General features: G+C 38.3%; 1 protein-coding gene across 1 annotated transcript in view; it reads left to right on the top strand.

Annotated features, from left to right (window-relative positions):
* The window catches only part of kcnt2b (potassium sodium-activated channel subfamily T member 2b), a 147,408-nt gene that overhangs the window by 82,788 nt on the left and 44,006 nt on the right, over window positions 1-20,614 (top strand). Inside the window, exons 10-13 of the mRNA XM_057817470.1 lie at window positions 1,076-1,256; window positions 10,847-11,011; window positions 16,099-16,235; window positions 16,476-16,539. Coding sequence (XP_057673453.1) covers window positions 1,076-1,256; window positions 10,847-11,011; window positions 16,099-16,235; window positions 16,476-16,539 — 547 coding nt within the window. The remainder of the gene's footprint in view (window positions 1-1,075; window positions 1,257-10,846; window positions 11,012-16,098; window positions 16,236-16,475; window positions 16,540-20,614) is intronic.

The following is a 20,614-nucleotide window of genomic DNA, read 5'->3' as shown; positions in this document are numbered from 1 at the left end:
TCCAGGACCTTGAAATGCTTCTTACGAAGCCGCTCCTTTGTTGCACTGGCTGTGTGTTTGGGATCATTGTCATGCTGAAAGACCCAGCCACGTCTCATCTTCAATGCCCTTGCTGATGAAAGGAGATTTTCACTCAAAATCTGTCGATACATGGCCCCATTACTTCTTTCCTTTACACAGATCAGTCGTCCTGGTCCTTTTGCAGAAAAACAGGCTTCAAAGCATGATGTTTCCACCCCCATGTTTCACAGTGGGTATGGTGTTCTTCGGATGCAATTCAGTATTCTTTCTCTTCCAAATACGAGAACCTGTGTTTCTACCAGAAAGTTCTATTTTGGTTTCATCTGACCATAACACATTCTCCCAGTCCTCTTCTGGATCATCCAAATGATCTCTAGCGAACCGCAGACGGGCCTGCACGTGTACTTTCTTCAGCAGGGGGACACGTCTGGCAGTGCAGGATTTGAGTCCCTGGCGGCGCATTGTGTTCCTTATAGTAGCCTTTGTTACTGTGGTCCCAGGTCTCTGTAGGTCATTCACTATGTCCCCCCCCCCCCCCCCCCCCCCCCGTGTGGTTCTGGGATTTTTGCTCACCATTCTTGTTATCATTTTGAACACTATGGAGAGATCACAAAATATCTGTTGCACGAAGATACCCTTCAAATCTGAGAGACCTGGAATAGTTCGCAAAAGAAGAGTGGTCCAAAATTCCATTTAAGAGGTGCACGCAACTTGTTGATGGTTATCGGAAGCAATTGCTTTCTGATATTTCTTCAAAAGAAGGCGCAACCAAATATTGAGTTGAGGGTGCCAACAATTTTGTCCAGACCATTTTTTTGCATTCTGTGTAAACTGTGTACATTTTGGCTTTTCTCTTCAGCTTTTTTGTGTTTTTGAAATGCACATCCAAGATATAAACACATTCATATTGAAAACATTTGTAATTGCATTAATTACTTTGAGATTCTGTATGTATTTTCTAGAAAAAATTCCAGGGGTGCCAATAATTTCGTCCATGACTGTAGATTCACCACTTCATCAGGAAAAACTACCAGTCTACATTTTTCTTCAACAGTATCTGCGGCATCCAGCACCTGGAACGAGCGGGCAACAAACTGACCTTGTTTGATTCGCTCTACTTCTGCGTCGTCACCTTCTCCACGGTGGGCTTCGGGGACGTCACCCCGCAAATATGGCCCTCACAGCTCTTGGTGGTCATCATGATCTTCGTGGCGCTTATCGTGCTCCCCATACAGGTAAGAGAAGAAATACGGCAGTCAATAATGATGACTTTAAAAAGCCATGATGAAATAATACTCACATTAGCATTTTGATTCAACATTGTCAAATTGCATAATGGTCATTGTGAAATGATGCCTTCGTAGAAAGCTCAAATTGCACACTAAGCCTAGTAAACTCTATTGAGAAGAGCTGCCGCAGACACGCGGCAATGACTCATTACATCCATCCTATGATGAATTGCAACGCTATTTTTAATTCCCAGAACTCACAGACTTTCTCAAACCTGCGCAACATGCGGACACGCATTCCTTTAGAACACCTTGACAATTGTGTTCTATCCAAACCTCACAATTGACAATCTTGGTGCATCTCCCAACAGGCACAGGGCTGCAAATAGAAGGAACATTCTCAGGGCGGCGCATGGCTAAAAAAAAAAGAGAAATGTGTCTGCGATGCAAATTATATTTTGAAGTGCTTTCGCAGAGTTGTTTTTAGGTAAATTTAGCCTTTAAGTCATTGGCTATTGAAGACGATAGATGTCCAATCCATTTGAACTAGAATTCATTGTTTGCCATCGACAGCGATAAATGAAAATCCATTTGGACTTAGAGGGGCTGGATTTTATTTATTTATAATATTTTTTTTTCAGATTTGCTTACCTTTTTTTTATTCCGTTCATGAACATAGACTCTTGGCTGCCTTTGACAAGGACAGATGTCCAATCCATTTTAACTGAGCGAAGCTGGCCAAGCTTCTTGACTTTGACTTTTTTAATGGATTGTTCTAAAAAAAAAAAAATGTTTTTTTCCCCAATTCATAACCCCCTAATGCCTGTTTTTGCGATATATATGTTTTTTTGTTTTTTGTTTTTTTGTGTTTAATACACATGGCTGAAAACACTCAGGTCACTGAAGTTTCGCTCTGAGACCCTCTATTTGGCCAAATTTCAAAATTGTGCTATATGCATGTATGATACATCATTGGAAAGCTTAAAATCTCCATTTTCGGGGAGAAGAAAACTTTTGAACAGGAGGGCATTTAAAAAAAAAAAAAAAAAAATTTTTAAACAGCAAAACCCTATCTGGAGGTGAGAGCACGCGAGAGCAGAATTACAGACGCAATGACTTTAACGAGATATTAAAGCGTACTTACCATGTTTCGATCCAAAACCTCGATGTAGCATGTATTACTGAGTGTCAAGACACAGCTGTGGATGGCCACAACTGGATTTTTGGGGGATTTTATGGGTGAAACATGGAAAAATAACAAGGGTCGTGATGCAGAAATCGCAGACATCAAGGAGTGGTCGAGATTTTATTTTTCATATATTTACCCTTTTAAACTTTTTTTTTTCCCAATTTTTCTTTGTTTGGATCGAGTTTGTATGTTTGTTTCTTTATCATCTACCATATCCGAAATGCGACAGTAACAAAATAAATACAATTAAGCGATAGTTATGAGATGGATATCCGTGACTTTTTTACAGACATCATTTTTTTCATTGTGACGTCATTTGTTTAAAAGTTTAAAATATGCGAGTGAATAATTTTTTTAAAGTCTTTTTTTTTTTTTAATGAAATATTAGACATTGATTCATGATTCTCAGCTAAAAATGACAGACATTTTGAATAATAAATATAATTACTTACCTTCTTTTTATGGCTGGATTGAAACAAAAGCAGTTGCGCGACGTCTGTAAATGGGGGTTTCCAGGGTAAAAGGGACATTCATGCGCCATGAATCTTCTAAGGCAGCATATAGACATATTGTTCTATCAAACACAACAGTTATTTTGGCTTAAAATACAGCAGCTTATTTTATAGAGGGTTGCAAGAGCAGAAACTACTTTTTCAGTCTTGTCTGTGTTTTCCGCCACATTTTCTGTTAAAATCTTACTCAGCATCTGAACACTTGCACACCACAAATCTAACCAACTGTTTCGTAGTAAATATTCCCAAAAAGAAAATATCTGTAGCTAACCAACTGTTTCGTAGTAAATATTCCCAAAAAGAAAATATCTGTAGAAGGGAAATGAGAATGTTAGCATCACCCACATAGATGTCATGTCTTTCTCTAGTCAGTCTCCCAACGCTTTTCCAAAAATACCCCTTGACATTTAGATTTGGGCCCCGCTTGGCCTTAACCCCCCAGCCCGTGTGTGTGTGTGTATCATACCATGACCTACACAAGGTAGCCTCAGAACACATCAGGTTTCAGCTATTTTTTTTTTCTTACCAGCGGCGCCAAAATTCTCAACACTTCCCAAACCTTGAGCGTGCATTGTTGTGCCTTGTGAACACTGAAAGTTTTATTGACATAAATGCCACGTCGTATGGATGTTTTTTCCCTGAAACAAATGACAAAGATGCCATCGTGCGAAGCCGTGCGTTGTCATGGATTTGCGTTGATGGATCCTGGCTTTCGCGCGCCGTTGTCGTCGTCTCAGCACAAAATCAATGACATTTATCTGCACGACCACCCACAATGAAACAGCAGTCAAACAAATTGCTACCTGAATCATGTTGACACTTGCGCAACATGGCGTGTGCCTGGAAAACACTTTCGGCTATTTATCACAACTTTAGTACAATTGCTGTTTACTTTTATACATTTCAAGGCGCCACCACGACAGCCTAATGACTTGAAACTGACATATACAGGTAGGAAACAACCATTCACACTTGACAGTTAAGCACTGTACAATTTAAGTGTTCACTTAACATACTTTGAAAAGTGTGGGTTGCACCAAACATGGATGTGAAGCCCCCTTATAATAACATAGTTGTAGATGTTCAGTTTGTGGTGAACTGCAGTGACTTTTTTGAGTGTTTCAAATAGGGCTGTCAAAATTATTGCGTTAACGGTAATATAGTTTTTTAAATGAATCATGTTAAAATATTTGACGCAATTAACATTTGCACATGCCCCGCTCAAACAGATGAAAATGACAGCAAAGTGCAATGTCCACTTGTTACTTGTGTTTTTTGGAGTTTTGTCGCCCTCTGCTGGCACTTGGGTGCGACATATTTTATGGGCTTCAGCACCCATGAGCATTGTGTAATTATTGACATCAACAATGGCGGGCTACTTGTTTGTTTTTTGATTGAAAATTTTACAAATTTTATTAAAACGAAAAGAGGGGTTTTAATATAAAATTTCTATAACTTGTACTAACATTTATCTTTTAAGAACTATAAGTCTTTCTATCCATGGATCGCTTTAACAGAATGTTGATAATGTTAATGCCATCTTGTTGATTTATTGTTATAATAAACAAATACAGTGCTTAAGTACTTTATATTGAATGTATATATCCATCTTGTGTCTTATCTTTCCATTCCAACAATAATTTACAGAAAAATATGGCATATTTTCTAGATGTTTGAATTCCGATTAATTACGATTAATTAATTTTTACGCTGTAATTAACTCGATTAAAAATTTTAATCGTTTGACAGCCCTAGTTTCATTATGAGCTTTTAAAAATGTAACCATTTTTTTGTGTTTTATGGCAAAATGTAAGATTTTCTGGTAAAATTTTGCCATTTTAGAGAAGAATGGCCACACTTTTCATGGCATACTAGTGTTGCCATGATTAATCGACAACTAATAGATTATCAAATTGGTCAAAGACTATTTTAATAGCTGATTAATCGTTTAGAGATGTTGTTTACCTCAAAAAGTGCGTTTTTAGGTTCTTATTTTTCAAATTAAAACTAACATAAAAATGGGGGGGAGATGTGAATATACTTTTTATATATTTCATTTTTTCATTTTCATTTTAATGTATTTGTTGAAAAATATGTTCAATTAACTCAGTCACTCCCAGCCATTTCCACCGGAGCAAGGCCCTTCGCTCCCGACCGTTTTACTGGATTTTGACTGATTTTTCAAGGCCCACAGAAAATTCTGTTCTATTGCTATATAAACATGGAACCCACCAAAGGAAAGATTTGACTCTCTTCTTTCAGCAGAAAAAAAATAAATAATTTCCATTCTTTAGAAATCAGCATTAGAAAATAGCTTACTTTGAGCAATTTTCCAATTTCTGGTGAAAAAACAGAGAAATTGAGCTTTTTGTGAAAGCATACATTTCAAACATAACTTTGACTTATACACAGCTATTTTTTGCTTTAGTTACATCCCAAACATCTAAATAATGTTTTCGTTCTAATAAATAACAAACAACAAGACAAATAGAGCTTTTGATCGCAAAGTAACAATTTTATTTACACATAACTAAACTATTGAACTGTTGAACTATTTGCGCACATAACAACGGGGAAGGCTTTCGGCTGCTCCCGTGGCTAATTTGATGAGTCCGGATCAAGATCGGTCTCACTTTTTTCATCATCTTCATCTTTGGTTTCAACCTCGGGCTAAGGAGTAACGCAACGTGAGCGCTACAGGACACGTGTGGAACCTGACGCTGTTGTGGACACCACCGTACGTCTCATCAAGATAGATTTTTTTTAATCCTTCTTTGACGATGGTTTCGTTTTTTTTTTTCAAAACACTCCTCCAGTGTCGTTAGCCTTTTTTTCCCCCTATCGTTCACCACATTTTTCTCAAATTCTCACACGTCCTCACAAGATCCCTCCAACTTCCGTTTCCTGACTAATTTTCTTCTCTTCCTTTCTTGGCCCGAGATGAGTTCTTACCAAATGCGCTACTGACCTCCAGTGGCCAGTTTTATTGCTTTAAAATGGGTTCTGAGCTTTGTGCATAATATTTTAGATAGATCGGAACCTTTAGATGCCTCTTGTTTAAAAAAAAAAAAAAAAACGCAAAAGACGTATAAATACGTTTTTGGGACACTGAAGCAATTAAAAATAGAACATATTTATACGTTTTTGGGAGCAAATGAGTTAAGAAAAACAAAAGAAGGAGAGATACTTTACACCCATCCCCCCACTAATTTTTTAAAAAAAACATTTATTTAAATCATTTTTAAAATTCATACCATACTCAGTGGCGCAACAAATGTGAATAAGGCACAGGGGTGATGATTAAAAATGGGCCCCCCAGGCGGACTGTCCGACGGAGGAGGGTGATGGAGGGGTTAGTTAATAATTATTCCCGGGCCCCTCCTCAAGACGATCGACCAATGTGTGTGTGTGAGGTAGGTGGTGGGGGAACAAGTGCTATGAGAAAATTTGTTGTGGGCCCCTCTAGACGACTGAGATAGATGTTTTAACATTATATTACAGCTCCACACATCATCCTACCTTTCTGTTTTACCACAACCACACCCGCAGTACGCCCGCAAATCGGGCCCCCTTGAGGCCTGGGCCCGGGTGCGGCAGCACCCCCCTAAGCTCCGCCCATGGTACTACCATACTATTGGACTAAAAGGTGCACCATATTATATGGCGCTCTTGTGCATCAGTGCACGCTATTTGTCATTTGTTCTTTATCTACATCAGGGGTGCCCATTACATCTATCGCAATGCTAGTGTGGGTAGCTCGCTCACGTTGTAATTACGTCAGTTTTATTGCCCTTATAAATAAACATTAAAACACTGCATGGACCATGTGCTCACATCCATATTTCCATCGTTTCTTGTCGTTTTTCAAAACGGAAAGCACCACGAAAAACTACATATCCCTGGAGCCATTGTGAGGTCACAAGGGAAGGACGTAATACGAAAATTTTAAACATATTGCCGAGTGAGGCACCACCTAACGAAAGGGAGGCGAGGTTGAGAGCGACGGCCGGTTGGATTGAGCGTGCGATTTTGTGAATCGAGCAGAATGAATCAAAAACTTGAATTTGTGCAAGCAATTGCGTTATTTCATCAACTCGAGGAAGAGGATGTGCCGGATTTGTGGTCGTTTTCTTTGGATGAGTCGGCGAATGAGAAGAGTGACAGCGGTGCGCAAAGGGCGGAAGGAGGACCGACACCCCCTGGAAGTGTGGGCTGTGTGACGTAGCCCTGTCACTTGTTCCAGGGTGAAACTGAGTGGCATGCCTAAAGAAATTGGACTGAACTGGTTTATTGTAAATATCTTTAAAAATACTTTTTTTCTATGTTAAATATTATTTTCCCACAATCAATCTTTCTCCATTTGAAATTAGATGTGTGTGTTCTAGAAACTTGATTGTATGTATATAGGTTTGATAAGGTGATTGGTGCAATACCTAACCCCACAAAGAGATGTCCTCCAAACCCTTTTTGTGTTAGATGGTGTATACATACACAATATATACATACATATATATTAGGGCTGTCAAACGATTAAAAAATTTAATCGAGTTAATTAGCTTAAAAATTTAATTAATCGTGCTTAATCACAATTCAAACCATCTCTAAAATATTCCATATTTTTCTGTAAATTATTCTTGGAATGGAAAGATACGACACAAGACCAACATAAACATTCAACATACTGTACATAAGTACTGTATTTGTTTATCATAACAATAAATCCACAAGATGGCATTAACATTATTAACATTCTTTTTGTTAAAGGGATCCACGTATAGAAAGACTTGTACTCAAATTTATCTTTTAAGAACTACAAGTTATAGTAATTTTATGTTAAGAAAAATAACGGCTCCTGCTCCGCTCAAATGCATGATGGGAAGTTGGGCAACCATGGCTGTCAATGGTGGCTGCAAATGGTATACAGTATGTTCTGCGTTGTGTTCAATTAGGTGTGTTAAGAAAAAGAATGTTACCTGCACCGCCCAAATGCATGATGGGACGTTGGGCAACCATGACTGTCAGTGGTGGCTGCAAATGGTATACAGTACGGTGTGCGTTGTGTTCAATTAGACGTGTTAAGAAAAAGATCATCTCCTGCTCCGCCCAAATGGATGATGGGAAGTCGGGCAACCATGACTGTCAGTAGAGGCTGCAAATGGTATACAATATGTTCTGCGTTGTGTTCAATTAGGCGTGTTAAGAAAAAGATCGTCTCTTGCCCCGCCCAAATGCATGATGGGAAGTTGGGCAACCAACGTTAGTAGTGCTGCCAAAGGTTAAGCCAATAAAAGGCGCGGTCTAATGAACGCCTGTGTCCACTTGCATATCTCTGCCTTTTCGCTCTCAGTATGCTAAAACAGCGTCATTGTAAACTGTTTGAAGTAACGCGTGAATGGGTCATTCCGTGCGTTAATTGCATCAAATCTTTTAATGTGATTAATTTAAAAAATTGATTACCGCCCGTTAACGCTGTTGGTCTACTGTATATAACCTGTTTTGACCACAGTATGTATAAAGGCCAAAAACCCCTGTGACCATACTAGTTGTTTTTGTTGAATTTTCAAACACAAAATGATTGTATTATTTTTTTTTCTATTGAATGTTCAACTGAACAAGTTGAATAAATATTATTAAGCTTCAAAATTTTTTTTTGCGCATGTTTGGTTCTCAATTGAACATCAATATTACACTTTTTGATAAAAAAAAAAGTTTGTATTATTTGTCTTTTTGGCTCCAAAATGATGATGATAAAGTCAGTGAAGAAAACAACAGTTTGGACATGAAGGGTATGGTGTCCTGAAAAAAGGGACCCGACCAGGCCATTGTGAACAATTTTTATAAAGGCAACATCAAAGGCATGCAAAATGAGGCAAAATAGGCCTGGACTTTAAAGCAGGGGTCCCCAACCTTTTTTGCACCACGGACCGGTGTTATTTGGGTCTTTTTTTTTTTTTGTTACAAATTTTAAAACCCATAAAAAATTGCAACGATGCGGTTCTGCGCATGTGCGTAACGTTAAAAACATAGCCGCAAAATGCGCAAATGCAGCGATTCCAAAGTAAACACTACAAACTTTCTTGAAAGAAAGGAATATTAACTTACGTTTGATCATGGAAGGACTTGTTGAAAAGTTCTCCTCAAATACATTTTGCCATGTAAGCTGCACACAACAACTACACACCGCTCTCACCGTTAACGACTTCGCCTTGTCGTTAAACATTAATTAAGAAGCCCGCTTCACAAAGATACGATGTTGGAAATTGTAGCAACGTTTTCAATGCTCTTGTAGCGATGTCAGGATATTCCAGAATGACTTTAATCCAGAACCTCGGTAGAGTTGTTGTCTCAAATATACGTTTAATAAGGTCGCCGTCATTTGCGATCTCTACAAGTTGATCTTCCTGTTGCACGGACATGCTTGCTTCACAAATGGCTCACGAATCCACTACTTCGCAGTTCGTGGGTCTTCGAGGTTGTAGGCTCGTCAGGTGCCCTTTTCGCCGTAAAAATATCTCCAAAGACGTCTGTTTTCCAGTTATCGTCGCTCGTGTGGGGGCTAATTATTTCCGAGAATAAATGTGCTGCGCCCACGGCCTAGCAATACGTTATTATCGAGGACAAGCGCACATAGATATATTATATACACAAACAAGATGTACTGCTAGCAGTCCAATCAATGGATTTCTATGACGACATTCTAATCTATCCTGTAGTATCATATCTAGAGTAGACAGGGTTATTGGTGTGTTAAGCAGGGACACAGGGTCAATTCAGCCAGAATGCGGTCGTTATTAAATTATTATTTCTGTGCGGCCCGGTAGCGAATGCGCCACGGACTGGTACCGGTCCGCGGCCCGGCAGATGGGGACCCCTGCTTTAAAGGGTTAATGTACATACGTAGTTTATTATGTTGTATGAACAACTTTTTGGGGAGTTTATGGGGTAAATATTAATTATTTGGCTACAGTAGCTGTGATGCTCCAACAAAGTAGGTTTAAAGTCATAAAACACAACCAGAATTCCTAGTTAGGATGGACTGAATTATAAGGTGCACAATCAATTAGTGGGGAGAATAAAATATTTTAAGTGCTTCTTCTTGTCCTAAAAGTATGTTTACAAAACAAAACAAAAACACAATTAATATTCTCTGATTCCAGTAGTCCTCAATTGCAGCAGATGATTATTTTTGTCTTAACTCAAAATGAGCTATTTGCAAACATCTGCTTTTGCTTTGGAAAACAATCATGCAATTACATAACGGTAGTTATATAATATTCATAATGCAACTTTTCTCAGTGCATAGTTGTTTGGCTTCCAATGCACATGATGTAAAAGAGAGTAATATAACAGTATTTATTGATAAGCTAATTAGTTAATTCATCGCAAAAATAATCAGTTATTAATCAAAATAATTATTTGTTACAGCACATCTAAAGCACATCTAATATAGTGTCCCTCCTTTCAGACTTATCATTTTTTAAATTATTTTATTATTCGCTGCCAGCCTCTCCCAGTCCAAACAGATTCGACATCTATTGCCGTCCATTGCACTGATACATGGTTTTAAAAATGCCATGAAAATAATTTTGCGGCATAAATTGAGTCACTTTTACTTTATGGCAAAATAGAGTGACTTTTTGACTACACTGCAGCAAATGACAGCATTTCGAAAGCAGTGTTCCATCCATGTTTACGACGCATTTTGCTGCAAAATAGCCCAATCATGGTGCAGTAACATTATCTGCAAATTTGCACCCAGAGGCTCTGTTTAATTTCCTGAAAATGCCTTTTCCAAATCAAACGGATACGCTCGACAGGACATGGCCTGTTTTTCATTTGCCTGCTTAAATCTAATGTCCATCTGCCCAATGTGCCTCATGTCATCCCGATTACAGTTTGAGCAGCTGGCCTTCCTGTGGATGGAGCGTCAAAAGTCCGGCGGAAACTACAGTCGGTACCGGGCGCAGACAGAGAAGCACGTGGTGCTGTGCGTCAGCTGCCTCAAGATCGACCTGCTCATGGATTTCCTCAATGAGTTTTTCGCTCACCCTCGACTGCAGGTCTGCCGACCGATGGCGCGACGGGCTCGTAATCTTTGCCAGCTGAGGTCTACAGCCAGTATAAATAGAGCAGTTGGCAGGATTGCGCTGCCGCTGCCTTGCTCAAGCAGGAGCAGACGTGCGTGTTTGCTCAGCGTGTGCCCTTGTTAGCTTGTTGACATCGGAGATCTTTGTCCTTGGGGGTTAGTTTTCTAATTAATTAGCTAGAACCAATTATTTAAACAAAAAATTAAAATGCTCTCCATTTTCTCAACAGTCAAATAGCCTTGATATAAGCGTGACTTGAAGTTTCTCTTGACAAACCAGTGTTCTGATTGAAAATTCACCATATAAGCGATACATGGTGGCAGTAAACTGCAGACAATTGCACAGGTCACTATGATCCGAGTCACAAGGTTATGTCGAATTGAGTCGAGTCATAATGTTATGGTGAGTCAAGTCGAGTCGAGTATGAAGGTCATGTTGAGTTGTGTAGGCAAAATGAATCACCTTTGGAACTGGCAATGCCAAAACTTACCATGAAGTGTCTGCTGTCTCAGTCTGAGTCTCGAATCATTGTTTCTCGAGTCCAGTCGAGTCTTGGACCCTCCCAGCTCAAGCGAGTCAAATCCGAGTCTGCATTTTTTTCTTCAAATCCGAGTCGAGTTGTGAGTCATCACATTTGCGACTCAAGTTGACTTCAGTCCAATTGTGTAGTGAACTGAGGCGGTGAAATGTAAGGTTTTTATTATACCAGTATATAGTGGGGCATAGAAAAATGAGTTGGAAATGGCTCAGAAAAGATTCAGAGAAAAAGGAAAAATTGTAAAAAACTGATAAAAACTGTGAAAACTGTGATACCGTGATCTCTCGTTTTTCATGGTTAATGGGGACCAGAACCCACGGAGATCAGTGAAAAACCGCGAAGTAGTGCCCCCCACACATTGTGTGTTCTCAATGTACTTATTCAGATTTAGCGTTGGAAAGGGATACATGTAAGACATGTTTTTTTTCTTCACTTTTCTCCCCAAAGTAATTTTTTTTTTTTTAAGTGTCGATATATACAGTACTGTGCAAAAGTTTTAGGCAGGACACCTGCCTAAAACTTTTGCACAGTACTGTATATTTTTATTATATTATGTATATACAGGATATACTGTATGTATATATTTTCCCCAAGTGGAAGCTTCCATGATCCTAATAAATTTAATAATAAAAAAATATATATACAGTACTGTGCAAAAGTTTTAGGCAGGTGTCCTGCCTAAAACTTTTGCACAGTATAGTATATTTTAAAAAATAGTTTTTAAACACTTCAAATCTAATAATTATGATAAGTTTAAACATGTTACTGTCCCACCAAATTATTTTTTAAACAAGAATAAAATAGAAAAATGCTTGTCTTTATTAAATGATTCATTGAATGAGTCCACTCAAATCTGCTCAAGCTGCTTACTTACAAACATTGAGTTGCCACAGCAACTGTTTAAAAGTTAAACAATGATTGACGCATGTGGCACTTTGCAGTTTCGGCTTCAAAGGTTCTCTGGGTAGATCAAACCTTAACGCCTGTCAATCATTGTTAATTTCAATAAGCAACTCAAATGCACTGCCTGACCAAGAAAAGCAACAGGAGGGAGAGTGAAACTACGTGATTGGATCGGGACAGCTCATCTGTATTTTTTATTTTGGTTTTGAATTAAATTGAGAGAAAAAAAAAAAAAAATCTGTGATGGACCGAGGGCGCAAAGCAGCGAGGATCATTGTAACAGCAAATAAATTGCAATCATTTAACTTAACATTCACTTTTGCTCATTTATTACCCATCCTAATAATTCTATGCAGTTATGAACTGCGATTTCCTGTAGGGTAAACTAGTTCCATTAATTCGAGCACAGCTCGTTGCTATTCAGAAATATCTGCTTGTGATTTGTCTATTCTTGAAGCGCAGTACACTGTAGGATTCTGAGTCAATGGTCGGTAGACACGCTGTGTTCATTTTTTCACAAAGAGTTTTTGTACAGATTCTCAAGGTAAAAAAAAAAAAAAAAGAAGATTTAATGTCTCTTTGTGGAACATGTCAGAAGTTGCTGACAGTCTGACTCACGTGTGCCGAAAAGCAGTCAGCTGTGAATGCATGACAGCAGACTGAACTGGTGTCCACACAAATCGATGGGAATGACAATAATTGTTCAGGCTTATACAGTAGTACATAAATCTATCAATCCTCTGATTGTTGATGAGGTTTAATGACACTTTCAGAACTAAATTTAAAAGTGAAATGAAATACATATGTTATTATTCATTAAAAAGTGTCACTGTGATTCATTTAGCTGTTCACACTCATACAGTGGCATGAAAAAGTATCTGAACCTTTTGGAATTTCTCCCCATTTCTGATTAAAATCACCATCAAGTGTGATCTGATCTTTGTCAAAATCACACAGATGAAAGAACAGTGTCTGCTTTAACTAAAACCATCCATTTATAGGTTTTCATATTTTAATGAGGATAGCATGCAAACAATGACAGAAGAAGGAAAAATAAGTAAGTGAACCCTCTGCCTAAAGAGGCTTAAAGAGCAATTGAATACAATTTTTACCAAACAGTTCAAGTCAGGTGTGTGCCCAATCACTGATGAGTGGTTTAAAGCTGCCCTGCCCACTATTAAGCACACACCTGGTAAGAATTGTCGTGATTAGAAACATTGTCTGATGTGCATCATGGCTCGGTCAAAGAGCTTTCTAAAGACCCGCGATCAAGGATTGTCGATTTGTATAAAGCTGGGAAAAGGATACAAAACCATCTCTAACAATCTGGATGTTCATCAATCGACAGTAGAGAAGTTGTTTACAAATGGAGAGAGTTTGGCACTGTTGCTTCTCTCCCAAGGATTGGCCGTCCACCAAACATGACACCGAGTTCAGCGCAGAATACTCAGAGAGGTTAAAAAGAACCCTGAAGTGTCTGCTAAAGACTTACAGAAATCACTGGCACAGTCCAGTATCTCTGTGCACACATCAACTACATGTAAAACTATGGCCAAGAATTGTGTTCATGGGAGGACACCACGGAGAAAGCCACTGAAAAAAAAACAAACATTGTTGCTCGTCTAATGTTCGCAAAAAGGCATTTGGACACTCTAAAGAAGTTTTGTCAAATTATTTTGTTGACTGAGGAAACCAAAGATGAATTGTTTGAGAGTAACACCCAACATCCTGTGTGGAGGAAAAATGGAACAGCTCACCAATATCAACACATCATCCCCACCGTGAAGCATAGTGGAGGGAGCATCATTATTTGGGGCTTTTTGCTGCCTCAGGGCCTGGACAATTTGCAATCATTAATAGAGGAATGAATTCAAACGTTTATCAGGGTGTTTTGCAGGAAAACCAGAGGCTGGCTGTCATACAGTTGAAGCTAAAAATAGGATGGATGCTGCAACAAGACAATGATCCAAAACACAGAAATAAATCCACTTCAGAATTGTTTCAAAAGAACAAAATCCACGCTCTGGAGTGACCAAGTCAAAGTCCAGACTTGAACCCCATTGAGATGCTGTGGCATGACCTAAAGACAGCGATTCATGCCAGACATCCCAAGAAGCTGACTGAACTACAGCAGTTTTGTTGAGAACAATGGGCCAAGATTAGTCCTGATAGATGTGCCAGACTGATCTGCAGCTACAGGAACCGTCTGGTTGAAGTTATTGCTGTGGAAAATATTAAATGTAATGGTTCACTTACTTGTTTTTCCCGCTTCTGTCATTGTTTGCATGCTATCTACATTAAAATATGAAAACCTATAAATGTTTGGGTGGTTTTAGTTAAAGCAAACACTGTTTCTTCATCTGTGTGATTTTGACAAAGATCAGACCACATTTGATGGTGATTTTATGCAGAAATGTGAGAAATTCCAAAAGGTTCAGATACTTTTTCATACCACTGTATATGGTATTATTAAGACAAAAAATATAGAATCTTATTTTCCATATTAAAAACACATTGCTGAAATGTGTTTGTGTTTGAAACAGAATTTTAATGGGCACAGATGAGTTGAAATAAACCCGTATCTCAAGGCATAGCTGTAATTTGTAATTCATATATTATTGAATGTATAATTGTATGCTGCCAAATACCATTTTAATTGCCCCTTCACTTGTATTCAAATTGTTCTGATTAGCAATTATATTAACTTCACTTTGTCCCACTCGTATAGACTGTCCTACTCATATAGACTGTATTTAATTTAATTTAATTTAAACAGGAAAGTGAAGACTCTTGGCTCTCTCACAACAAATTTTGAACAGTAATAACTTGTCAGATATACAACATATCTGCGCCAAACTTCCGGTGCTTGTTGAGAGTTATACCCTGAAGGGTCCTGCATGGCTTATTTGCTTCAACTCTGTAGCGCCAACTAGTGGCAGCAGAATTTGAAGCCTTAGCAAGCTCGAAACTCACCAAAAATTTGCACATACATGCAGCTTGGTGTGTAAGTTTCGAGAATTTTGCAACCTTGCAAAAAAAATAAAATAAAATAAAATGGCTCAGTGGCGCCCCCTTGAATTTTACAAAAAGGCCTTTCCTATTAGTTTTTTTCAATGTAGCGCGATGAAATTCGATACGTTGTGCAAAACTGCTCCAAAAAGTCTCTTGCACCCATATTCCAAACCCAACAGGAAATCGGGTATTTTGGATTGAATGTGAAATTTTAATCCATTTACAGGATGCACATTTCAGACCTTGATACCTCGGGAGTTAATTTGATCCACCTCAAAATTGGTGAGAATGTTCATGAGACATGTGAGATCTTAAGTACTCTAAATGGTGAGTTTTCATTCACTGGCCTGACCTGGGCGGGGTGCCAAATTCAGCCATTTTTTGGGCTAGTTTAATTTATTTTTCACTCATTCATCATTAAAAATTGGATAAACAAAGATTGCCGTCTACATGTAACATTAATTGCTCTGACGGACAGACACTATTAGCTGGAAACTTTGGAAAAAAATTATTTCGCTATTTTTTTTTTTATTCAAAACAAAACAAAACAAAAAAACTGAAATCTCATAACGTGTTGCATGTTTAATGTGTGTGTGTATATATCCAGGATTACTACGTGGTGATTCTGTGCCCGGCAGAAATGGATGTCCAGGTTCGTAGAGTCCTTCATGTTCCACTGTGGGCCCAGAGAGTCATTTACCTGCAGGGGTCTGCTCTCAAAGACCAGGACCTGATGAGAGCCAAGTGAGTCATTGCAACGATAAAAACAAACAAACAAACAAACAAAATTTCGACAAACCTTCATTCTGTCACTTTTAAACGTTCTTCATCGTCACATAATTACAGCGGCTTCTTGTCAATAATACGCCCGTTTTCCCCTCAAGCTGGCTTTTTATCTCCACACACTGTTTGCAAATAACAAAAGCCTCCCTTTCTATGTCTTCCCTTGATTCTCTCCTTCTCGCTCCTACTAACCGCCTGCAGGATGGATGATGCCGAGGCCTGTTTCATCCTCAGCAACCGGTTTGAAGTGGACCGCATCGCCGCTGTACGTTCCGATCGGCTTTCCTAACCCCTCATTTTGCTTTTTTGCAAATGCCTGATGAGAAGTCTTAAGAGAATGCATGCATCTTTTCGCCTTTTCTTAATGTTCTGTATAAATTAGGCTGTCCCCATCACGTTTTTGCTCCTATATACACATATATATATATTCTGTAGGGCTGTTAAACGATTAAAATTTTTAATCGAGTTAATTACAGTTTAAAAATTAATTAATCGTAATTAATCCCAATTAATCGCAATTCAAACCATCTATAAAATATCCCATATTTTTCTGTAAATTATTGTTGGAGTGGAAAGATAAGACACAAGATGGATATATACATTCAACATACGGTATATAGGGACCGTATTTGTTTATTATAACAATAAATCAACAACATGGCATTAACATTATTAATAATAAATAATAATACCTCAAACTTATATAGCGCTTTTTTTGGACACTCAAAGGCGCTTTACATAACATAACACAAAGACAGAATTAAGAGGTGGGAAAAGCTAGTTTGAACAGGTGGGTTTTTAGGAGTGATTTGAAGTTTTGTAATGAGTCCGAGTTCCTGATGGGTTTTGGGAGTGAGTTCCAGAGTGAGGGAGCAGCAGCGGCGAAGGCTCGGTCCCCCAAGGTTCGGAGCTTGGTGCGAGTGATGGGTGTGAGGAGATTAGAGTCGGCAGAACGTAGGCGGCCGGAGGGACAGCGCTGTTGTAGAAGGTCAGTGAGGTAGGAAGGGGCCAGGTTATGGAGGGACTTGTAGGTGAGGAGGAGGAGTTTGTACTGAATCCGGTATGAGATTGGAAGCCAGTGAAGCTGTTGGAGGATGGGGGTGATGTGCTCTCTGGAGCGGGTGTGGGTGAGGAGGCGGGCGGCAGAGTTCTGGACGTATTGCAGCTTTTGGAGATGAGAAGATGGAAGACCATAGAGGAGGCTATTGCAGTAGTCGAGTCTGGATGTGATGAAGGCGTGAATGAGTATTTCAGCTGTGGCTTGGGAGAGGGAGGGACGGAATTATTAACATTCTGTTAAAGCGATCCATGGATAGAAAGACTTGTAGTTCTTAAAAGATAAATGTTCGTACAAGTTATAGAAATTTTATATTAAAACCCCTCTTAATGTTTTCGTTTTAATAAAATTTTTAAAAAATTTTAATCAAAAAATAAACTAGTAGCCCGCCATTGTTGATGTCAATAATTACTTACACAATGCTCATGGGTGCTGAAGCCTATAAAATCAGTCCCGCCCAAGCGCCAGCAGAGGGTGGCAAAACTCCATAAAATACAATTAACATGTGGGCATTTCACTGTACTGTCATTGAAATCTGTCTGAGCGGGGCATGTGCGTTAATTGCGTCAAATATTTTAACGTGATTAATTTAAAAAATTAATGACCGCCCGTTAACGCGATAATTTTGACAGCCCTAATATTCTGATCTTCTAAAGTGTTGCGCAATACAAAAATGCCGTGATCAGGGCCGATTTCCAAACTCGTGACCGGATCGGGGACATCCCTAATTCTTATACCTCTGGATTTTTTTGTTGTTTGTAAACCTTAACTCATTCACTGCCATTGACATTGATACACGTTAAATACAGTATATTTGAACTGAAAAGGCTGGCATTCAGTGATCTTGTTTCCCTGCCGTTTCGCTGAAACCCCCCTGTTAAATTGGACTGGATGGAGGGCTTCAACTAACGATTATTTTTATGATCGATTAATCAGAGGATTAATTAATTGATTAATTGGATAAATGTCACTTTTTCAATTACCTTCACAACTTGCAATTCACAATTTAAGTTGTTTTAGGCATGTTGTAAGTAACAATGAAGACAGAGGCGCTGGATGTCACTCAAAGCAGAGGGTGCCGAAGTTCTTATTTACGGTAGTTTTTCCCCTATCCAAAAACAGCCGTTTCGGTCCAACTTTGTGATGCTTGCGCGTTTTCTACATCCAAAGCGTGCACAATTGCAATACACACGCATGCTGGATAGTTTATGTACTACTACTAGGCTACTACAAAGACAGTGTTTCACCTTCAGTATGTGTTGGAGTTTTTTTTTTTTTTTAATGGAAATAAAAGCGCCTGTTTTATAACGCAAATTCCCGCAACTAGACAGCACAATGACACACGAACACATTTGAATACTAAAAGGGCAAATAAGCATTGTTTTAACACCCCCTTTTCACAACACTAAAATAAATTGCACATGAATATCCAACAGCGCTCTGCGCGGCAGCAGCTCAACAACAACAAAAAACAATAATATGGCTACAATGCAAGCATGCATTACAAATTTGAAGACAACAAAGGACAATCATCTTCATTTTCGACTGCGAATTTTAGAAAATGTCGCTGCTTTTGTTAAGAAAACATCGCTATTTCGTTTTTGTGTCATGTTAATGCCTCCTCTGTCCGCAGTTTACTTTTCCGTTCCAGTAGCGCCTTATTCAACGTGCCGGTAGCAAGCAAGGTGTCTGGTGGTGTTATTAACAAAAAATACATTTTCAACAGATATATTTAATCCCCAAAGTTAAATGTGCTATTGTTTCAAATATGTTTAATTTATTCATTTGTAACAACAGCAAAAATCTACCAAAACACTTTTCCTCCCCAACACCAGGGGATGCTGCAGCACCCTCAGCATCCCAACTCCCGCGCCACTGAATGAAGACAAAATGGATGATTATTTCCTTCAAAAATAATATTTTATTACAGTTTCCTGACTTAGCTGTAGTATACAACTGTACTGTTTTAAGTACATAACACTTGGTAAAGTTTTTACTAAGTTTTAAACATAAAAAGAATTTCTAAGATGAAAGTGCTGTTCTTTAATTAAAAAAAAAAGTGCTGCTGATTGATTTTTTTTTCTTGTGAGCAAAGCGCTGATATAAATTGTGTCAATCACTCATTTATTTTCTGTAAACAAACTAATCAACAAAATCGAAAAAGCAGGAAAGATATAATGATTATAAGGAGCCAGACTGTAATGTATCAATTTTCTTTATCAAATGACGCAAATCCAATTCCAAACCACACACTCTTGTATGATAAATTACAGTTTGAGTTTATCGCTAGAGACTCTAAGCTGTTATATGAATGGGTTTATGTGTGTGGTTTCCTTATATAACTAATAGCGTCTTTACTAAGTGGTAGTGTCTCATCAACAAAGGATACAAACAATACAACTGGCTTCATTTACTCACTTCTGATGGAGACACTCTGGATCTTACAACACAAAAGACAATCTAACTCTCAACACTTAGTTATATTATTGATTCAGCCATAGACTTCATAATGATATTGACGGGACACGGGGCGTGGGGCCGATTAATAGGGAGCCTGCATTGTTGGCGTGGCCGTCAAAGCTGACCGAGAATAAGAGCTTTTTTTGTTGAAAATTCATGTGAAGAAATGCTTAAATCCCTGAATTCTTTATAGATATGGACATAAAACAGTGTCCATTCTTCGTTAAACGCAAAAGAAAACACGTGCAGTTAGCATTTATTTTGCACAAATATGTAGAAGTACGATGCTAGTCTGTCAGTCAATGTGCCGGCCGTCATATGTAAACAGAGCTTTTTCGGTGGAAATTCTTGTGAATAAATGCTTAAATCCCTGAATTCTTTATAGATATGGACATAAAACAAATCTCGATTCTTGTTTAAAAGCAAAAAATCGTACAGTTATTAATCATTTTACGTAAATATGTCGAAGAATGATGCTAGTTTGTTAAACAACGTGGCGGCAGCCTTACAACAAAGAGCTTTTTATGTTTAAAATTCTTGTGAAAAAAAACAAAAAATATAATAGTTAGAGATGACGTGATCGGAGCCGATCCCGATCGATCGGGTCCGATCACGTCATTTTCAAAGTATCGGAATTGTCAAAAAAATATCGGCCATGCCTTTTTTTAATATATATATGTTTTATTTAAATTGTTTTCTAAATGTATTTAACCTTACAGACATAATATGTTACACTCATCCTTACTCTTTAGTTTAGGCTTACGGTACCGATAACGGTGGTAATTATTTTTTTAAAAATGTATCACGTTAAATATTTAATGCA

Source organism: Corythoichthys intestinalis, chromosome 16, assembly GCF_030265065.1.
Source record: "Corythoichthys intestinalis isolate RoL2023-P3 chromosome 16, ASM3026506v1, whole genome shotgun sequence".
Lineage (NCBI taxonomy): Eukaryota > Metazoa > Chordata > Actinopteri > Syngnathiformes > Syngnathidae > Corythoichthys > Corythoichthys intestinalis.
This window is presented reverse-complemented; position numbering and strand designations above follow the sequence as displayed.